This window comes from Carica papaya, chromosome 1, assembly GCF_054855325.1.
Source record: "Carica papaya isolate Zhongbai chromosome 1, ASM5485532v1, whole genome shotgun sequence".
NCBI lineage: Eukaryota > Viridiplantae > Streptophyta > Magnoliopsida > Brassicales > Caricaceae > Carica > Carica papaya.
In genome coordinates this window covers 12779023-12801464 of record NC_142309.1, presented here as the reverse complement: position 1 = coordinate 12801464, position 22442 = coordinate 12779023, and the positions used below count along the sequence as shown (strand labels likewise).

At 32.2% G+C, this 22442-nt stretch overlaps 3 protein-coding genes across 6 annotated transcripts; 1 reads left to right on the top strand and 2 right to left on the bottom strand.

Moving 5' to 3' along the window:
* Positions 1-3374: 3374 nt before the first annotated feature.
* LOC110816348 (uncharacterized) lies at positions 3375-12613 on the bottom strand. Of its 4 annotated transcripts, none has more exons than XM_088220033.1 (20): positions 12438-12613; positions 12121-12317; positions 11641-11678; positions 11493-11515; positions 9448-9554; positions 9309-9360; positions 8049-8133; positions 7571-7661; positions 6919-6957; positions 6244-6311; positions 6072-6134; positions 5941-5996; positions 5785-5858; positions 5553-5645; positions 5368-5469; positions 5112-5192; positions 4932-5020; positions 4791-4806; positions 3708-3818; positions 3375-3621 (listed from the first exon to the last, which is right to left on the bottom strand). In XM_088220033.1, exons 2-20 carry the CDS (start codon positions 12241-12243, stop codon positions 3520-3522), a joined length of 1413 nt encoding a protein of 470 aa, XP_088076159.1. In that variant the 5' UTR covers positions 12244-12317; positions 12438-12613; the 3' UTR covers positions 3375-3519. The 4 variants fall into 4 exon arrangements, with proteins under 4 accessions (XP_088076159.1, XP_088076156.1, XP_021900194.2 ...); XM_088220030.1 differs by having other exon boundaries at positions 12121-12307; XM_022044502.2 differs by having other exon boundaries at positions 12121-12300.
* A 3355-nt stretch (positions 12614-15968) lies between these two features.
* PDE329 (calcium homeostasis regulator) lies at positions 15969-17910 on the top strand. The gene is made up of 3 exons (XM_022044473.2): positions 15969-16470; positions 17208-17372; positions 17510-17910. Exons 1-3 carry the CDS (start codon positions 16039-16041, stop codon positions 17822-17824), a joined length of 912 nt encoding a protein of 303 aa, XP_021900165.2. The 5' UTR covers positions 15969-16038; the 3' UTR covers positions 17825-17910.
* A 140-nt stretch (positions 17911-18050) lies between these two features.
* On the bottom strand, positions 18051-20978 carry FDH (formate dehydrogenase). Its single transcript, XM_022044472.2, has 6 exons — positions 20819-20978; positions 20137-20308; positions 19176-19716; positions 18864-18988; positions 18472-18584; positions 18051-18385 (listed from the first exon to the last, which is right to left on the bottom strand). The coding sequence occupies exons 1-6, from the start codon at positions 20915-20917 to the stop codon at positions 18272-18274; spliced, it is 1164 nt and encodes a 387-aa protein (XP_021900164.1). The 5' UTR covers positions 20918-20978; the 3' UTR covers positions 18051-18271.
* Between the last annotated feature and the right edge of the window lie 1464 nt (positions 20979-22442).

Below are 22442 nucleotides of genomic sequence, written 5' to 3'. Positions count from 1 at the left end.
ATAGATATTTGTGAACCCTTCCTTACGATTTTTTGGGATGGTCAATAATATTTTATAACGTTCATAAATTATTATTCAAAATATAGCTACCTATATCTCATTCATGAGAAGTCTTAGTCTCTGGATGTGTTCAAGAGTTTTAAAGCAGAAGTTGAGAATCAACTTAACAAAAGAATTAAGGTTATTAGATCTGACTGTGGTAGTGAATACTATGGTAGATCTTACGGATTAGGTGAACAGTGTCCAAGGCCGTTTGTTCGATTCTTAGAAAAATGAGGTATGGTCCCACAGTACACAATGTCAGGTTTTTCTAGCATGAATGGTGTTGCTGAAAGGCAAAACAGAGCACTTAAGAATATGATGAAAAGTATGATTAGTCATTCTACTTCACCCGAATCACTCTGGGGAGAAGCATTAAAGACTGTAACATATTTACTTAATGAAGTTCCAACTAAAGCAACTACAAAGACCCATTATGAGCTTTGGATGGACAAGAAGTCTAATTTGAGACATTTGTATATTTGGGAATATCAAACTGAAGCTAAGCCTTATAGGCCACATGAAAAGAAACTGGACTCCAGGATTGTTAGTTGTTATTTTGTTGGTTATTCTGAGTGATTCAGGGGTTACAAATTTTATGATCTCACTGCTAAGATAATTTTTGAGATGGAAAATGCTCAGTTCTTTGAGGATGTTGAATTTGTGGGGGGAGAAAGAGTTTGTAACCTTATTTTTGAAGAGGAATTGGTCAATATTCTTAATTCCTCAGTTGCTCTTGACAATGATCAGGATCAGGTTCTTATATCTAGTATTATTCAAGAAGTAACTCCAGATCAAGATAATGTCATAGTATCTTACATTCTTGTTCAGTAAACTGTTCTTGAAACACAAACTTCACACCCTCAAGAACTTATATCATTAAGGAGATTCACTAAAAAGAGGAGAAGTGCAATTCCAGATGATTATATTGTATATCTTCAAAAATATGAGTTTGATATTGGCACGATTGAATATAATCCTATCAACTTCCATCAAACAATGGAAAGTTTTAACTCTCAAAAGTTGATTAATGCCATAAATAAAGAGATAAAATCCATGAAGGACAATTACGTTTTCTATCTTGTTCCATTGCCTAAGGATACGAAACCTATTGGTTGCAAATGGATATTTAAGACCAATAGGGATCCGAAAAGTAATGTGGAGAGGTACAAGATTCGTCTTGTCGCTAAGGGCTTACACAGAAAGAAGACATCAATTATAAAGAGACATTTTCTCCAGTTTCGTCAAAAGACTCTTTCAGGACTATAATGGCTTTAGTGGTATATTTTGATCTTAAGTTACATCAGATGGATGTTAAAACAGTATTTTTCAATGGTGATATTAATGAGACGATTTATGTGGTGCAACCAGAAATCTTTGTATCCGAAAATGCACAGCAAATGGTTTGCAAGCTAAAAAAATTCATCTATGAACTTAAGCAGGTTTTCCGTCAATGATATCACAAATTTCATCAAGTGGTCATCTCATTTGGTTTTGAGATGAATTTAGTGGAAGATTGTGTATACCACTAGTTTAGTATGAGTAAATATATTTTTCTGATTTTATATGTTGATAACATACTGCTTTTCAACAGTAATATAGACTTATTGTACGAAATCAAGAGATTTCTGACAAAAAAAATTAAGATAAAAGATGTTGGGGACATCTCTTTTGTATTAGGAATCTAGATACACTAGAATCGCTCTCGGGGTATTCTTGAATTATCACAAAATAGATATATTGAAAATGTTCTTAAAATGTTTAGCGTGCAGGATTGTAAACCAGGTGACTCCCATGTGCTTAAAGGAGACAAGTTTACTCTAAGTCAATGCTTTAATAATGATTTAGAGAATACGGAGATGCAAAAGATTCTTTATGCTATGTATGCACATGTTTGTACATGTCCAGATATTTCATACATTGTTGGGATGTTATATAGATATTTAAGCAATCCAGATATGAATAATTGGAAAGCATTCAAACGTGTCATGCGGTATCTACAGAGAACAAAAGGTAATATACTCACATACAGGAGGTCAAATCAGTTGGAGATCATTGGTTATTCTGATTCTGATTTTGTTGGATGTTAAGACAGTACAAAATCTACATCGTGCTATATTTACTTGCTTGTTGGGGGAGCTATTTCTTAAAAAAGTGCTAAACAAATACTTGTAACCTCTTCTACTATGCCAGCAAAGTTTGTACCTTGTTATGAGGCATATAATCATTAAATATGGCTGCGAAATTTTGTTACTAGGCTGCGTATTGTTGATGGCATTGAAAGACCATTAAAGTTATTTTGTGACAATAAATCTGTAATTATGTATTCCAACAACAACAGAAGCTCGACGAAATCAAAATATATAAATATCAAGTTCTTCGTTGTTAAAGAAAGAGTTTAGAGTAAGCAGATATTGAAAGAGTACATTGAAACAAAATCCATAATTGCGGATCCACTCATTAAGAGATTATCACCTAAGATCTTTTATGAGCACAATGATCATATGGGTGTTATATTCCTATATGATGTGTAGTTTCAGTGGGAGTTTTGCACCATAGTTGCATTTATTTTGTAAGACATGTTATAAATTTTTGTACTTTGGTTTTGGTTTATATATATAGTTTCATTTCAGTTTTTTTATGCTTATGTTTATATATATTATTATCTCTAAATTTTCTTACAGTTGATCTCATTAAAATTAAGGCATGATCAGTTAAAACTAAGCATGCTTAGATCACATATCATGTAATTTTCATACTACACATCCATACTTGATCTATGTCATTCGGTTATACTGATATACGTGACCATTTATGGATTTAGTTACGTTAGCTGTAGCAAAATCCGCTTTGATCCTACGTCTTTATGATCGATGGACGAAATTATTTGATGATACATTCAAGTATTTATAGCACAATTTTGAGTACTCCTAAGTTATTTAACGCATAATTAAAGTTCACATAAAGTCTAAGTGAAAAATTATTAGATTTTTTCTAACATGTAGGCTTAATGTGGATCTTGATATGCGTATCAAGCTATCAATTTAATGAATTCGTTTAAAAGTGATCAAATATAATTAAACAATATTGAGTTTTAATGCATCGGATTTAATTATAGGCTTGTAATGTGCAGATATCATTTTTGTAATATTCTCATTTTATGATGGGCGAAATGAAAATGACAAATGTTTATTGATGTAAAAAACAGTTATGATCCACGAATCACAAGTTTATCATTTTATTTTTTTGAAATCCTATCACCAGAAAAAATTAGTTTCAAAGTGCTGTGTTGATTCAGAAGATCCTACCAACAGACACGAACAAATCTTCTCCGATGGATCCAGCTATCTTTCCGCTTATATTTCACATTAATTCAGTACGATATTATATGTTTAATTTTTACAGATTTACGAATTTAAAAAGAATTTTTATTTCAACAAACTATAATAAATATGGAAATAATAGCACAAATGAATTATCTCATAACCGCCTTTTCTTCTTCTCTGGTGTTGCATGTATCTGAGCTTTGATCCCATAGGTTCTTAATTGAAAATTTTCAAAAGCCTCAGACACTGCTCCTACCTGTTTCCACATGTAAGAGAAATATAACGTAATTGGTCAAAATATGAGCATAGACGCATGATAAAGGGTACAAGGAATTAACAAACCAGTTCAGGTTTCTTGGAGTACACCCTCACTATCATATCTTGATAAAATGAAGGTAGCAAGTGACTAATACGCTCATCCGGTATTGGGAATTTCTCTTCATTCTCATAATCCTGAGCAGAAACCAAATCAGTAACAAGCTGTAGGGAGAAGGACATGAAAACTACTGAAAATGCATTAATGCAAACAAAAGAATTCCAGGATCTCCAATTGTGCTATTCTGAGTGTCTTCTGCCTCTTCGTCTGCTGGAGATCCATTTGAGAACGTTTATAAAAGCCATTTCCAGAAAATCTTCATGCTAGTATTGTCCATACAATAAAATTTTAACAGAAGTCTGAAGAATTCTACTACCCATCTCTTCATATGAAAGTCATTCTCAAATACATTAAAAAGTCGTCCTCTGAGTCTCTAGCAGGACTGCCATTTAGCTCATGGACAGCCCTTTGATTTGATGAAGGAAAAATGCTTGAACCATTAGGTTTTCATAAGTAACCCAAAAGCATCTACGCATTGTTTTAGAAAATAAATAGTTAAGTGTACTTATTGTGCAAAATAATAACTTTTGTATGTTGATAAAAGAAAATGTATAAAATTTGGGATTAAATAGGTAATAGAACATGTTGAAAGAATAAGCATGTTGAGCCAATATGAAAAAAGTCAAGATCGAAGTGTTTTTCTTTCTGTTCTTTTTTACTTGTGCTCATAATAAGTGGATTTTCTTAAATACCTTTTCAATTTACCAAACAGGTAAATTGGGTCAGGGGATGTTAAAGCAGTTTATAGACAAACCCAAATCCCCAGAGAATTAATATTTAAAAACAAAACAGCAAATCCCTTCATGCTAGCAAGCACCAAATAAGACATTTAAGAGCACTACTTTATAATCAATAGCAATATCTATACAAGGATGAAACTGATCATGTCATAAGTCACTGCAACTATAGCGTACAATTCAGACTGCAATTACAAAAGCCTCTTTTCCTTAGTAACTGAAATTTAACCATTGACCACAAACATCAAGAATCAACCAGTGTTGTCAAGTATACAGCTAATGAAAGATGAAATCAGTTAAAAGTTTCTTTACCTTGAAAAAGTTGATGCTGGAAGAGAACACAACAGGCAAAGAATTGGAAGAAGAGAGGAAAAAAAAAGTGTCAGCATATAATCCCAAAAGAGCAGGAGAAAAAGGAATTGCCTGTTCAATGGTAACATGCTCTTCACATACCTTTCCAGCGGATTAAGCCTTCCACGAGTTAAATCGATCCTAACATTGCTGACAGCAATATCTTCTTCTTTTAAAAGGACTCCATTTTTCTGCTTAAAATGCTTCAAACAATATTAAAGAAGGCCTTGAACCACAAATATAACCAGAAATGTAAATACAAAGCAAAAGATTTGGAAGGACCTGAGAACAAACTATATCTTGTGCAGTAACATCTTTGAAATGTTCTATTTTGTCCTTGGGAACAGCATATTCATTACAAAACTGCCAGAGAGAAGGAAAGTAATCATTAAGCTTTACTTTTCACAATACACGATTGCAACATAACATTTAACAATGTGCAAGCATGAACCAAGAGAAGTAAATAGCAGTCATTTCATTCCATGTGATCATTACGTACTAAAAAAATGGAGGTGTCTAATCACAAGAGCTACACTACCTGGTACAAATTCCTTCTGCGGATGCGCAAGATCAATTCCTTTGCTTCCTTAAGTTGTTGGTCCACAACTGTTTCAATCGTTTTGAGTATTGTATCATCTAACTGCATTTTGCAAGAAACAAAGACAACATAAATTCTCTAACCACAAGAACTAAATAGTTTAGATTTTAAGATGTAGCAAAAACCTTCCAGTATTGAGATGGATCCTCAATGTAGGATGAGATCTCTAGGTAATCATTGGCTTTAAACAAGGCATCTGCTACCATAAGCTCTATTGCCTGCAATTGTAACACTATAGCATTAGAGACCCAGCAGCTCCAGAGACTACTAGAAGAGGTGGAAGAAAAAAATAAAAGTATTATCATACAGAAATAATCACATTATAAAGAAGAATCACTTCGATGTTCTATTTCATACCTTTACTTTTGGATGTGTATAAACTGTCCTATACAAATCAGCTCGAGTACAAAATAACTTGTAGACAGTAAGATCTAGTAAATTAACAAATAATAAGCAGGGGATACAAACAAGCAAATACAAATATAACAATTGAATTAGACATAAGATACGAACAGTCCTTAGCACGATAGCAAATTTCACCACCCAATACCCGCATTGTCTCCATTAATCTGCAAGTGATGCGGTGTGTATAAAGCTTGCTCACCATCAATAAAAGGAATCAATAGAAGAGAAGAGTAAAAAACCTCTGAAACTGAAAGTTGCATCCTAGGCCACAAGCTCGGCAATCACGGACAATGTAATCAAACCTGTATGTGGACAACATCTTGAAAATTACAATGTGAACGCCACAATTGTAGTAACAACATGATGCTGAAAAGAATGATAAAAATTTGAAAATTCACAAAAACCACTTACTTGTCCACATCAATTCCATTTCGACCATTTGCAACAATATCATACAAAAAGCACTTTTCCACCATTTCCTACAAATCAAAGGAAAGTAAATCCATGTCAACAAAAGTAATAAAAAAAAATCAACAAACTGTTAGGAAGCATATATGCGCCGTCTTATAATGTTGTGGGAAATTATTTCAAGAGAAATTCATTTTAGTTGTTACGATCAAAGGTTTGTACTAATCAAAGGTAATAAGTGTTTGGAATATTATTTTTTATAAAATATTATTGAGATGCTTCAAAAAATATTTATTTGCGATAAAAACACATTCAAAAAACATTATGGGGAAACAATAATCTAAAAAAAAGTTTTATTTTTTCCAAAAGTTGAAATTTATCTATACATATTCTGTATTGATCTTTTGAAAATATTAGAGTATTAGAACTAAACTTACCAATGACTTCTATTTACTTCCCTCCAAAGAAAATTTTGTTACTTTGAGAAAGTAACCTACTTTTGAGAAACAGCTCAATTTGTTTTTTCCAATTGAAAAATTATTGAAAAGCAACTACAAAGTACATCAGCAAATACTAATTTTTCTAAAACCAATATTTTGTTTTGGAAAGCAACTAAGAAAGCACACCACAAAGAGCCATGCTATGCCTATGAGATAAAGAAACCCAGAAGAATCTTACTTTGGGTTGAGAAAATTCAGAACTAGCTAGTATCATTTCCTGCAAAAAAACCATTCAAATAAATAAATGGATACTAATTATGGAAATTAAAATATTGCATAGGCTTTTAGTTCCAACTGGAATCATATGCATTGATTTTTTCACCATGAAACAACTGAAAGAAAAAACACAGGTTATAGCAAATTCATGGCAATGGAGAACTTGAAAAAATTCTGAAGGAAAATGGAAATTTCTAACACTATCAACCAGCAAGAAGATTTGGCTGATAAATAATCTAGGGCATATTACCTGGTTTTGGCTTCAAATTTAAGCAAAACTTTCTGAATGGGACAGATACTTTATAAAACTGCTATAAGGTCACTCTTGTGAACCCTTGAGATTATTTCAGAAAAATAGACACTTAAGAATATTGGATATCTATAATACAAATTTTAGGCATATGCAGTAATTCACTCAAACAAAATTTTGACTTCTCCACTATATTCTAACATCATTTTAGTAATATTCTATCTTAACTTTTTCTAAGAAAGTATTCTAAATGACTTGAGAATGCAAATATTTCCAGTGTTAACACGACAAAACCAGAGATAATATGCCAGAGAGAAGACAGAGAAGAAATGGAAGCAGAAGACTCGTAAGAAGATGAACTTACCTTTACTCTTTTAACCATATCAGAGTCAATTTCAATATGGTGCTCGTCAACAATATTATCAACTATCTTTGCTGACATTTGCTCATGAGACCTGGAATATTAAATTGCCACAAAAAAATAATCAAAACTATTCACAGAGCAATTAGGTTGGAAAAGAATTTGTCAAATAGATCAACTGGGAAAAATTTAGTAATAATAATGTAAGCAAAGTCTTTCAAAAACTATACTTGCCAAGGAATAAAAAACCAAAAATATACTTCGTCCGTAATACCTTAACCATATGCCCTCTCAACCCGTTCCCAGACACAAAAATTAATACATTTAAAAAGGAAACATCCTGCAAAAATAATCATGTTCACAAGAAAAAATGATATTCAAGTAAAAATCTTAAGTTTCTGAACTAGACTCCATGTTCTCATGATCAGCAATCAGAAGAATGAAGAAATCAAGATATTCCATTGGGGCATCTGACACATACCATTTAGCACCATTGAGAACCTTAGGTAGAAACTCTCGTTCAAACAAGTGACTGAAAGGCCCATGGCCAACATCATGGAGAAGTCCTACATTTTGTGCATCAAAAAATTAGGAACCAGTTGACTAGACAAGAGAAAACAATGAGACATAAGGAATAGTCAAAATACCCTAAGAGCCCGTGTACTATTTGATTTTTTCTAAGTAAGTCCCTATACTATTTTTTAGTCTATTTTAGTTTTATATTTTCAAATTTTATTTATTCAGCCTTCGGCATTAACAACCGTTTGAAGGCTGTTAACGGCTAGACACATGAATGATAACGTGTCATAATCATGAAACTTTAACAATGAAGTGACACATAATGGCCAGGTTTGAAGATTTGTGCTGAGGATTGAATCTGTAAAAATTTAAAAGTACAGGGCCAAAGTCGACCAAAAAAATAGTACAAGAGATAAGATTAAAAAAATCAAATAGTGTAGGAGCTTATAGTATGCTTCGAACTTTTTATAAATATTTAACTTTTAGAGTTAGCATTATTTTATATACATTTCTTATTCCAAACAATATATTTTAGATTATATCAATTTATTTTTAAAAAATAAAAAGTATCATATGTAATTAGTTAACTATATTTGCACCACGTAACTCATTAAGATGTACAAGAGAGAGAGAAAGAGAGGTAATTCATAACCTTATTTTTCGGTCATGTTCCATTTACAACTTCCCCAAAAGAAATACAAATAAAGAATAAGAGGAACAAAAAATTGCAATGTCTGACTTCCATTTAAAACTTCTAATTTGTTTAAAAGTTACGAGTTCAAATCTTATTAAATTGTAGAATTCAACATTCTTTAAGCATTTCAATCCACATAATATTTGATTTAGTAGGGCAATTTCAATTAACAAAAATGAAAAAGTAGAAAAAGAAAATATCAAAATGCCCTATGAGCCCCTGTATTATATGATTTTCTTTCATCTAAACCTATGTCCTATTTTTTGGTCTATTTTCGCCCTATAATTTCAAACTTTTAGCAATTTAACCCTCAACACTAATGTTCAATCCTACCACGTCATGCACCATATCATTGTTGACGTGTCATGATTTTGATGCATCATCAGCCATGTACCCAGCCGTTAACGGCAAATAAATGGTCGTTATTGTTAAGGGTTGAATTCATAAAAATTTGAAAGTATGGGAGTTTAGATAGAAAAAATTAATGGTACAAGGGCTCACAGAGTATTTTGGCCCATTAAAGGATACCTGCAAGTTTCACTGTTTGAATATCAAAGTGGTCAATACCGAGTTCAAGGCCCTACAAGGATTCAAGATATAAAGAAAATATTTAAAATTCTTTCAGCAGCACAAAAACACAGGACTAATCTATCAAATAGTTATATACCTGGTAAGTTTTAAGCTTTTGAACAGCTTCACCAGCAAGCTTGTATACTCCAAGAGAATGTTCAAACCTAGAATGCACAGCGCCGGGAAAAACCATGTTTGCCATTCCTGAAAGACATAATTATCTTTTTTCCTCAGAAGCAAATACTGAGCCAACGGAAATCAACTAACAATCAACACCAAAGCAATCACTTCTTTTTTATTTATACAAAAAGGAGTTTGCTAGAAAGAGAAAAGAGAAGAATGTTGGTCTTTTGGGGACTAGCAATCACAATATGGACTTGCTGTCACGTATGGACATGGCATCAGTAAATTGACAACCTAACCTACTGATATACCACGCATGCACTGCAAAGTCCCTCATGCCTACTTATAGCACAATATAGATGTGAGGCTCTGTGCTGTTTGTTTAATGGAAATAAAGTTTACACTGACCAATAGAAACCGCTTTTGGTCTAAAATAGAAGCTTAATCCTAAGGACTGGTACAATACCAATGAAGTTTACACTGACGAAGACCAATTGCTTTTGGTCTAGAATAGGAGCTCGATCCTAAGAAATGGTACATAGAGAGGTCGCAAGTTCGAGACCCCTGGATGTCATGAGGGAGATTGTTGGCCTTATGGGACCCAAAAATCATCCTACGGACTCTCTATTATGTATGGGCATGGCATTGATGCATGGACAGTCCATCATGCTAGTGTGTCATGTGTGCACCACAAGGCCCCTTATGCCAATGCGTAGTATGTTTTAGATGCGGGGACAGCAATTGCTATAGGTCTAGCAGTAGCAGTTTGGTTCAAAGAAAAAGTACATTATAGAGAATACCAATCTTTCTAACCAAAGAAAAGGACAAAAAAATAGAAATACAGGGGCGGGGGAACTCAATACAAACTTGCAACTCAACCTCTTTGGAAAATAGCCAAAGATATATTCCAATAAGGCACATGTGCCTTATCCCGAAGAGACATTAAGAAGGTCGTTCTATCGCATAGGAGGTCAAAAATAAAAAGCAAACAAACCTAAAGAGCAAATAATGGAACAGAAACATTGATGCCCAATGATATTCACCAAAAACCAAAAGAAAAAATATGCGCATAGAAATATTGGCTGGAAACTTAGGATGTATAGTTGTTTTCATAAAATATAACCATATAATTGTTTTGGCTTTTTCCTTGTATATACATAAAATAACAAAAAGCACTAGAATTTATTGTCAAAATGCTTTTGATAAGTAATGAAGCAAGGGGGAAACAGAGAGCAACCACACCCCCTTTATTTTTTTCCAACATGCTGTATAGCAAGATAATTTTTTGAGAAGTTCATAGCTGCATCCCTTTGAAATTTCTTCTCCAAAAAATTGAGCTAATCATTACGCTTATCTTATCATTTCTAATCCACCAACCTGGGTAATCTTTTACTTTTTATTTTAGTTAGCTAAATGCTTAAACTAGTGTAACCCACCATGTTAAGTGGTTTGAGATTTAATGAGCACGGTCCCTTTAAATTTTTACTTACGATGGTAGGAAACTTGTGCATGTGTGTAATATTTTGTGTGAATAAAATAAATAAGCAAGACATAAAGGATGCAAAAATTTGTGTGGTTCAGTCAAATAACATGATGAATCAAGATCCACTTTGAAAAAAAACTTCCAAACATAACCAATTTAGACAGAGATATACCAAACTTCATTCTTTTTCTTCTTGGATAGGAGAGCACAATATTTACTTGGTTGTTAAAGCCCCCAGTGCTTTTAGTTACTCACTCCCTTAAGGAAAAATCTTGTTTTTAGTCATTATGCTAGTAGAACTATCACAATCTTAGACCAGCTCTCTGCTGTCATCAGAGGGTTGAATAGAAGAGTGTGAGTGCCTGTGGCATGCTGATGAGAAAAATGTCCTCACTGGAAAAGAATCCATTTTGGGATTCTTTCTATACGTATGTTTCACTAAATTAAAGAGTATTCTTGTGAAAGAACCATCCCGTTGCTTATTTAACAGAAGAGAACAGTCAATTGAGATCAAAGAGAATAGGCACGCAACTTACCAAGTTGCTTAAGGTCCCGAAGCCTGAGATATTGGAACAGACCAAATTGTTAAATACAATGCTAGTAACGTGATAAACAAAACCTATAAAAACTATAATGGAGGAATAAAAGATCACAGAAAACACAGTCGTTATTGAAAGAACCTGCCTCTGAAACTGCTCGGTATCAACGAATTTCAAACAAAGCTGCAATCAATCACGACGAAAACACTGGTCAAATTCCATTACACCACTAGTAGATATATGAAAAATTTGATAAATGTGCTCGCGCATCAAAAACAGTAGTCAGCCACCAGTAGCTGAGCATACATGAGGCTTAACATCCTCATCTCAACACACAAACACACACGGAATCCTGTGCAAATACAAAGTAGGCACTAAATGAGCTTTAAAGATTACCATAATTGAAATCAATTTTGCTTAATCTTACAATCCTATTCTGCTTTGACACAGAAGATAAAAAGCACAATGCAATTTCAATCCATAGATCTCAAGCTCGAAAACAACATGAATCTTCAATAATCCATCGATATTAAAAAACCAGAAAAATCATAAAATAACGGAATAACATTTTAAGATAAATCTGAAAAATAAATAAATAAAATAGGCTAGAGAAAGTGAGATTTACGGGATCGAGGTAAATGTTGCCATGGACATTATCGTGAACGTGCTTCGAGAGTCTAATATCCTGTGATGAAATGGAACTGTAAACCGGAGAGAGGGAGAATTCCTCATTGCAGTAAGCTCCCATTTTGACTCTCACTTGCTGATATACTGAAAATTTTCTTTACTCCTTCTCCCACTGTATCTGGAAACTAACAATAGCTTGATAAAAGGATAACGGCAGAGAGTAGGTATTTGATTGTCTGAAGATTTAGAAATGATAATGTAAAGGAGTTTATGAATATGAGAAAGACACAGAGAGAGAGAGAGAGAGAGCGGTACTTGAAGCTTTTTGTTTCTGAAGGGAAGCAGAGATGGAGGAGAAGTGTGGTGCCGCCAACTGGGAGTCACGTTTTCGTGGAGCCGGAAGTCAAAATCCCCTGGTTAGGGGCCTGCCCATTGAGAGAGAGAGAGAGAGAGAGAGAGAGAGGCACCTTAACGGAAATTTTTTTGGTTATAAATTTCAAATTTTAGAAGGGGTAAATTTATCTCATTATACATTTTTATTTTATTTTTTTCAGGAGAAACATTTTTTAGTTATTTTTTAATTCTATTTATAGTTCAAATTATATATTATAATTAAACTACAGTTTTAAATACCTAGCGTACAAAAGAATAATTTAAAATATGAATTATTAAATATAAATGAATTTTATATTTCTTTAAAATATATGTAAAGCATAAAAAATTTATTAAACGTAACAAAATTATGAATTCTCATAAAAGATTTGAATACATAAATATACGATAATAATGATCAAAATTATTTATATAAATATATATATATATATGTACATACATACATACAAAATATAAAATGATAAAATAAAATACTTAAAAGTTTTGATTTTGCATTTAACAAATCTCACACTTAAAAGTAAAACAATATATAACTGGGCGAAAGGAAATCTTTCCTGTATAAACAAATCTTAATAAATAATATTTAAATTGATCACGTTTTAAATGGTAATAATTATTAATTAACAAATATATTTAATTAATAGATTCCTACAATTCTTACCTTATAGATAGAATAAAAAAAAATATAATGTAAATATAATTCCGTATGATAAATAATAGTAAAATTAATTATTTTTAAATATCATTTCCCATCACCAATTACTATAAATTAACTCCATTATACTTCCCACGTTCCTCTCCTCTTGGTTCATTATATTGAAAAAAATATAAGATTCAAATGTGAGAGGGAAAATCATATATTTGTCAAGAGAAATTATTGATAGCTTTAACTGATCAAATTATGTATTGATATTATTTTTTTTAACAATATTATGTATATTAGTACATTAATTTTAAAAATAATTAAAATCAACATTATATTTCTTGCACCTAATTCTAATATACTTTTAATAGCAAATTACCAAATTAGTCTCATATTACGATTTAGTTTTTTATATTTTTTTTTCGTTATAATTTAGTTCTCGAAAGTTTTTTTATTTGTTTCAAATGCTCAGTTTCTTCTATTTTCTAATTGAACAATGTAAAATGATATGTTTTATATTTGAATATTTTAAAAAATAATTCAAAAAAATAACTTGAACTAATTAATTGAAAACTAATAGATTAATAAATTAATAATAATCTTAGACCTATTTTTTCTATTGTTGATTTATTAATTTAGTTCATTAGTCAAATCATTTTCTTGAATTATTTTTATTTTTTTTTTAAATATCAAAACATGATTTAACCATGTTAATTTTTCTATTAGAAAATAAAAGAAAAATATGCATTTAAAATTAATAGAAAATGTTGTTAAAGTTACAACATTAATCAACACGTGATTTTTATTTGGCCAAAGTTTGTTATCTCTATTAGTTCTATTTGTTAAGATAAATACTATAACTTATTTTTACCTAATCAAGAGAGTCTTAGTGAAGAAGTTAAGGGGCGAAGTTAGTATGTTAGTTAAAAAATTAGTGCATCACTGGAGAAGTTACTGTATTTGTGGAGAAGTTAGTGGCAGATATTGAATATTTATATAAGTCAAACTCATTTGCATCAAATGACCTTATTAACCTCATTTCTTGTTTTGTAATATATCTTTTATTGAGTGCATTTCTTTATTCCTCTCTACAATATATATATATATATATATATAATTTTTGTTATGTTTCTCAACATTATGGTATCAAAGTTAGGTTAAGAGACTTCTATAATAATTTTTGTGAGAGTTTTTTATTGACAAGATGAACTATATTCAAGTTGTTGGCAAAATAAAAAAGTTAAACAATTCAAAACTACAAATTTTACTGTACATGTACGATGTCTTACATGGAAGGCTAAGATTTATGGGAGGTCATGTACATGAACAAAGTTTCACAACTGGAAGCAAAGGATGCAAATTGTAGTTGTGGAAATAAAAGATAAAAATGGATAAAGTAATGATACAATCAAAGACGACATGTTAGAGTACACTCGGGATGCCAAAACCCCCCAGAGAAGTTTGGAATACGTTAGTCAAGTTATTCCCAAAGAAAAATGACTCAATAATTAACTTCTCGAGAGTGAGTTACTATCAACAGCACGATACAATATGACAATCGTTCGACACTTCCACAAGGTGAAGTTGTTATGCGTAAAATTTTAGAGTTTGATCCACAAGTTCTAATTAGATGAATCATGATGAAGAAAATAATTATCCAAAGTTTGAGACCCGAATATCAACATCACTTGTTGAGTTTGAGAATTTGTTTGTTGGTCAAGAAGCCTTGGCTAAGAAATGGAGGAGTTTTAATAAAGGGTGAAGAAAAATGCTCTATGCCAAAAAAAAAAAAATAAATAAAATTTTAAGAAATATGTCGTCGATAGATCTAAAATAAATAAAGATAAGACAAAACTTCATCAAAATGAAAGGAATGCTCTTGCAAGGGGAGCTTCAAAGTACCATGGCAAGAGAAAAAAATTTGAAGGGAAGTGCTATAATTGTGGGAAAGAGGTTTACAGGGTGAAAACTTATTGGTCAAAGAAAAAGTCTGTAAAGAGTAACATCGCTACTTCCAAAAGTGAGGAGGAACAAGAAGTTGAGACATTCTTTGCTGTAAAAAGATGATGAACTAACTCTTACAGTAACAAAATGTAATCAAATTGATTATGAGAAGGATTGGATTTGATGTGAGTTGTTTAAATTGTATGATTGGTAATAAAGAAAAACTACAAAATTTGTCAAAATATAAGGAAAGTCATGTGGTGGCAACAACAAATAACTTAAAATTATCAATAACTTACATAAATAGTATGGTAGTTTATTCCCAATATAATGCTACAAATATATCTTTTCGAAATAGTGATAATTACATTTAACGAATTGATATAAATATATATATATTTTTTAAAATATAATGACCAAAATAATTTAAAAAAAAAAAAAATTAGTACAAGGATCAACTGGAATATGTAAAAATAATATAAGAATCAATTAGTATTGAACCTAATATAAATAAATATATATGTTTTAAAAAATTATTATTAGTCATGACTGGAACCGAAACGGAACATACCGTACTCTTTGGTCCATTTCGTCCTGGAATGAGGACCGGTCTGAACATAATCCAATCCGCTCTGATTTAAATTGCACATATCGTTTCAACTTTAACCCTTTAACATAAAACTGCCTGAACAACAAATAAAACATGCAACAGTTAACCGAACTAAATCCCATAATCTCTTCCTCACTATTATCCTTTATCCAAGAATTTTCTGTACTTGCGGTCTTCTTTTGTCGATCATTATATTCTGCCTTAAATAATCAAAATGGTAAACAGAACTTTCTTTTAATGCTTTGTTAACGAGCCTTTTAAGACTACGAGTAACCGGCTATGATCTGCTGTGATCCAACTTCTCAGCTCCTGTACAACTTTCTCTCATGCATCAGCAACAGCCAATCAAAACCCTCACTCTGGATAACATATATAAACGAGGGGCCAGCATTTACGCCAAAACCAACATATCAACAACTATGGTGACCCTGATCCAAACCCTAACCTCCTGCAAGAATATCTCCCCTTCTCTAATTCATTTCCACCAAATCACTGCTGCTACCTCCACACCAACCACCAGAGCAAAATGGCACCTCCCCGTCAGAGCTTACATGGAGAATTCAAACTCCATCTCCGGTTTCGCCAACAAGGTGATCGGCTCGCTGCCTGTAATCGGACTTGTCGCCAGAATACTCAACGATGAAGGCGGCGTAGGTAGCGATATTGTTGATTTTGCAGAGTTTCGGAGAAGGGTGGGAAAGAAGTGCAGCATCAATGACTCAAGAGCTTTCTATGATTTCCAAGACAGAAGAGGCAAGGTATAGTAGCTATTGTTTTGCTTCACTTAATTAAGCATACCTTTTTTCTTTTGACATTATTGAGTAATCACACAAGTTGAATACATGTTTAGCGATTAGAATTTTGATCTTATACCACCTGAGGAGGTGGCTCAATGGTAGAGTATTTTGGATTTAAATACCTTGCGAGTCTGAGGTGCTCTAATTTAGGATCCAAGTTCTTAGATCGAGTCATAGAATGTTTCATTTATTGCTAAGTTCGTTTATGCTACTTTGTTGGGTTTAAGTGTTGATGATGATATTCGCCAAAATTTTTTATGATTATGTGTTTTAACGGATGTAATTCAGTATTATTTAAATATGAGGATTTATATTAGCTTATATGCTTGTCATGTAACTCTTCTTCATAGCATATAATTTTTGGTAAGAATCAAACATGCAATCAGAGTCAATTTTGCATCATAGTTTAGTCATGCATAATATCGGGTTGGTGATTCGTTCCTGCCTACCTATTTATGAATGTGTTTCGCTTATATGAGAAGAGTGTGTCAAAGAAGAATATAATCTCATATTGACCAAGTACTAAGATCTATACTAGTTTATATGCTCATCATGCGCTCTTCTTGACACTATATTGTTTTGGGTAAGAACTTAAGAATATGATTCCGTCAAAATCTTGATTTATTTTTCGTGGGTGTTCTTTCTTTTCTTTGTTGTTCTTAATTGGAACGAGTTGTTGTGTGTTGATTACTGGGTAGGCAGGGGATCCTCTATACGTTTTACTGTGCTGTTGGGTTTCTGCTGTTGGTGCTGGCCTTTTAAAATCAGAAGAGATCCTAGAAGGAGTAGCGAGGCTTCGAATTTCAAATGACATTGAATTTGAAGAGCAGAATTTTATCGCTTTGATGAATGAGGCAAGAGAGGTAATTTTTCGCTTCAGTTACCTAGTTTGGTTGCTTCTATTTCAACACATAGTTCTCTGACATGTCAAAAGTATCTGAGTTAAATTATTATGATTCTGTAATACTGAATGAAGAAAAGATTATTGTGTATGGTTCAGAGAAGAGCAAAACTGAAGACTGCTGCTCCAGTAATCCCCATGGAGATTCGAGTTGAGAAGGCAGTTGAAGCAATTTATGTTTGTTGTTTTGACAAGGAAGTTATAGAAGATGAAGATGAGAGACTATTAAATATGATGCTCAGTGCTGTTTTCCCGACAATCAAGCACTTGGAAATTCAAAGAATCGTGAAAGACAAGGCGAGGAGGGTAGCCGAAGGCAATGATGATGTTGTGGAGCCAAAGCCTCTATCAAAAGAAGCAATTCAATTGCAAATGAAGGATCTTCAATTCCTTAAACAGAATACAGACACTTAAATGATATCCTCCTTGTTACTCCAAATCCCAAGTTTACTTGATTAACAATTCAAAAGTAATACTAATACAATCAATCTTTCTGTTTAGTATCTTTCCTTATCGGAAACCCAAGTCAAGAACACAACAATTCTTTTTCTTTAAAAGAACACAATATAGTTTATAAAGTATTATAAACAATACCTCCTACTATTCATTTTATTGAACAAAAGATGACAAAAATTCGATATACCCAGCAAAAAACAGTCAATTATTGAAACTCATCCATTTACAGACTTAAAATTTTAAAACTGACACACACACACACACACATGAAGATGATACTACTGTTGTGACTTCAGTCATTACAACTTTATTGTTATTATTATTATTTTTTTTTAAACTTGGAAATGGAACTTAAAGACCTGGACAAAGTTTTACCAAGACTCTGCAGGCTTTGGAAGCACAAAATCACCGATACTGACTTGCTAGTTGACCATCTTTAACAATATAGTTTTCTGCAGGGAAGTCTTCTCCTTTGAAGTACCTGTCAAGCATATCCTTAACTCCAGCAGCATACCGCAACTGTGCAATATCAATATATGATTGTGAGGAGTTGGATGATTTGAAATAAAGAAAAGTAATAAATCTTACTTGATGACTCGAATTACCTGTGCGTCAATGGTAGTACCAGAAATATGAGGAGTCATAGCCTGGTTTGGCATGTAACGCCATGGATGATCTTTTGGCGCTGGTTGTGGGTTCCAAACATCCCCACTGTAACCTGAATGAAAGAAACTGATATGAGAGATTGCTTCCAGATAATGTGTAAATAACACATTTTTACAAAAACTCACCAACCCTTTTCCGACAAAAATTAATTCTCAGCAAGGGGAAAGTGACACAAAGGCATTTGTTCTAAGAGATTAAGGCGGAAAAAACTTCTGAACTAACTCCACATGCCATTTGCAAGGAATCTTAAAGAACTATCTAAGTATGTAAACCTGCAGCACCATATATAGGATTCCCCATCTACAAATACCAACTTTCAACTAGTTCTTACCTCCAATTTGTCCGCTATTGCAAGCATCGACAACTGCTTGTGTATCCATAATTGCTCCTCGGGCATTGTTGACAATACGGACTCCTTTCTTCATCTTTGCAATTCTTTCTTTGTTAAACATCCCCCTGATTCACAACATCAAAATTTGATGAGTTTCCTTGATAAAAATCCAAAGGATTATGACTATGTTTAACAGCAGGAAGTCCCAATTTCTAACGCTCACATATTTGACTTTGGGTCGGAGGCCATAAAAAATTAAAAATCAGATATTCATGGCGCATGGAAAACTAGACATAAGGTTGTATATGATACCTTGTCTTCTCTGTAAGAGGAGTATTGACAACTATGACATCGCATTTGGGAAGCATTTTATCGAGATCCTCCTCAAACTTTGCCCCTATCTGACTCTCCAGTTCCGGATCCATCTTGACCCGATCATGATAGAGAAGATTGCAATTGAAAGGTTTCAATCTTTGGAGTAAAAGTCTGCCAATTCTCCCTGCACCAACAGTTCCCACAGTCTTCCCCTCAAGATCATAAGATCTGCAAGCAATAGCAGCAACATTCCATTCTCCATTAACTACTTGCTGGTATCCAGGCACAAAGTTCCTCATAAGAATGAGTACTCTCATGACTTCGTCTTCCGCAACTGAAACCACATTACTTCCGGTGACTTCTGCAACAGTTAGCCCAGCAGCTGCTGCTGCCTTCAGGTCAATGTGATCTGACCCTATTCCAGCTGTAAGAAGCAGTTGCAAATTTTTGGCCTTCTTGATCCTTTCTGCTGTCACATAGGCTGGATGGAAGGGTGTCGATATGAGCACATGAAGATCAGGAATGTGCTTCTCAAGTTCTGAGTAAGGACAAGAGGACAATAGGAAAAAAGTAAATTTAGATGATAATTTTATCACTTCAACCAATTAGGCTCAACTAATGTATTAACTACTAACACATTAGATAATCAAGTGCATATAGCTGAGCAGAGATTCCAATCCACCACTGAAATTCAGATACAAAATGTTCTCTTTCTGATGATAGCATAGTCCATAAAACCAAACCAACTGTTGACAGTAAGCCACAATCTTTTTAAAGTTTTAGATCAGCAGGTGCATTCAACATTTCTAGACCCTTGAACGGAATGGCCAAACACTCTATGGAATATAATCACATAATATTTATGGAAGTATCAATGTAGAGGCTTAATAACGTTCCTAAGCTGAAAAGGCATGTACATAAACATCGTGAAAGGGCTATAGTCTACATATATAGTTACCACAATTGGGTCCTTCTTTGTCATCCGTAACAATATACTGATGGCCTTGTGATTCCAGCCAGTTGCGTATGCCCAATGCATTCTCCACACAGCCTACGAAATTGGGATTTTCTGTAGCATATTCGTTGGCCTTGTAAAACACCCCAACAATCTTTTTGCTCCCTGGAGACGCCTGCTTGTAGCCGCACAGATAGACATTAATACATCAACCACATCAAGAAGATGGAAAAATAAAAAAAAAAAAAAAAAGAGTATAAAATCTCTATAAGCCTTCTTTCATTGTCAAGATCTTAACTAGCGGATGATGTTTTCTCTGTCTTCTCATAATTTTGACAGAGAATTCGTATCTCGAGAATAAATTGATAATTAATTATTTAATAAGTGAATCAAAGACCAGAAATAAACAAATCGACTCCTCGCTTTGCGATCGGCACAGTCACACCACTGCAAGACCTAACATGCACGGTAACCACAATAAACCATGATCGTCAACCAAAATCTGCATGCAAGACTAAATTGAGACAGTTCAATTGTTAGGAAAAATAAAAAATAAATAACCAATTCCAAAATCCCCTGCCGGAAAATTTATGGAAACTAGATGATCATCAACATCAGATGCTTCTCATTTTCTTCTTATTTTACAAATTGATAATTGATAATTGAGAATTAGAAACAGGCTTACATGGAGGTTACGGGCGAAATTCGTTGATAAACCTGAAAAGGAAGTCTGAGAAGAAGCAAAAGCTTTAATTGCAGAAGTAGCAGCACGCTTCATTGCCATCTGTGGGAGGAAGTTCGGTATGAATGAAATGAAGCTCAATAATTCTCGGTAGGAAGTGAGATTTATAAAGACGATTCGTGGGGTGGGTAGTGAAAAGCTAACACTGTTGTGAGTGACGTGTCAAAATTGGATACATTTTTTTATTATTAAGATTTATTTTTTAAAACAGAATTAATGGCATGAGTAATTCATCAATTCTCAAGTATTTCCAAGTTTATTAATATTATTTAAATTTATAGTCAATATAATCTTATAAAATTTTAATTAAAATAAATAAAATTCTATTAAAACATTGGAATGCAAATAATATTGCGAGGCAGCTGGTCAATTTTGAATCGTTTTTTTTTGTTTTTTATAATCAATCCAAATCAAAATTTGATATCTGGTTACGTACAAATGTGTTTTATTTTATATTTTTTTATTTCTTATCGTTTTAGTTTCTTCAATTTTCATATTATATTATATTAAGTTATTACATTCATTTCTATTTTTCAATTTTATTTCGTTGCATGTTATTTTTTTTTTCTATTCTATTTTATTTCTATCAAAATCATGTCTTGTTAGTTTTATTTTATATTTATTAATTTTATTTAATTACTTCCTTTTTCATTATTTTTTTATTTTATTACATGATATCAAATTTTTAATTTAGTATAAAACAACCCTTAAAAAGATAAGTATAAATCTTATATTAAAATTGTCTATATGCATGAAAAAATATTAACATCCATAAAAATTGCTACTAACAAAATTGAAATTATACAAATTACATCACAACCAGATAAAAAAAAAAAAATCATAGATTATGTTAAACTAATAGATGACATGAAACAATATGATAAGTTAATTGGTACAACAAGTGTTGTGTTGAATGACATTCACATTGATATTAAATGGTACAATCATTTTGATCATTGAAGTATTTTTATATGAAGAGTTTAAGTTTTTTTTTTTTGAAAAAAAAAATATATTCATTGCATACATTTTAGCACTTGACATTGATATTTTGGCACTACAAGAAATAGGAAAAATATTTGTGCTTATTTGGGCTTTTAGCTACGATTTATGTTGTTAAAAGCTTATTTGCTATAAACTTTTTTAAATCGCGAGTTTGCACAAAAAAATAATGACATTGACAACATCTATTTTATGAATTTTAATGATGATTTTATTTTGCCACAAAGTTACTTATATTTTTATTTTTATCTATTTTTAAATTAAAATATAGTATTAACTACTTAAATAGATGCTTTGCTTTTATATTCAAGGATAAAATATATACTTATTTTCAGTATTTCTAATAACAATTAACAACTGGTGCTAAAAGTACAATACGGTCTATTTAATTTAATTTTTATTTTTATCTATTTTTAAAGTAAAATATTATATTAAATATCCAAATAGACATTTTGCCTCTAAATTTAAAGATAAAACTCTATTCATTTTTTTTAAAATTACAATATTGTAATGTAATTTCATAAAATTTGATTATATCACTAATAAAATATAAACTCTTATAGTTTGC

Bases quoted from the DNA above. Each gene is read 5' to 3' on its own strand.
- PDE329 (XM_022044473.2), top strand. From the start codon at position 16,039: ATGCATCAGCAACAGCCAATCAAAACCCTCACTCTGGATAACATATAT. The intron at 16,471-17,207 runs GTATAGTAGCTA...ATTACTGGGTAG, and splicing joins TCCAAGACAGAAGAGGCAAG to GCAGGGGATCCTCTATACGT. The intron at 17,373-17,509 runs GTAATTTTTCGC...TGTATGGTTCAG, and splicing joins TGATGAATGAGGCAAGAGAG to AGAAGAGCAAAACTGAAGAC.
- FDH (XM_022044472.2), bottom strand. From the start codon at position 20,917: ATGGCAATGAAGCGTGCTGCTACTTCTGCAATTAAAGCTTTTGCTTCT. The intron at 20,309-20,818 runs GTAAGCCTGTTT...GGCTACAAGCAG, and splicing joins ATTTCGCCCGTAACCTCCAT to GCGTCTCCAGGGAGCAAAAA. The intron at 18,386-18,471 runs GTAATTCGAGTC...GATATTGCACAG, and splicing joins GTACTACCATTGACGCACAG to TTGCGGTATGCTGCTGGAGT.
- LOC110816348 (XM_088220033.1), bottom strand. From the start codon at position 12,243: ATGGGAGCTTACTGCAATGAGGAATTCTCCCTCTCTCCGGTTTACAGT. The intron at 9,555-11,492 runs GTAAGTTGCGTG...TATGTCTTTCAG, and splicing joins TCGGGACCTTAAGCAACTTG to GAATGGCAAACATGGTTTTT. The intron at 6,135-6,243 runs GTAAGTGGTTTT...GTCCACATACAG, and splicing joins AATGGAATTGATGTGGACAA to GTTTGATTACATTGTCCGTG.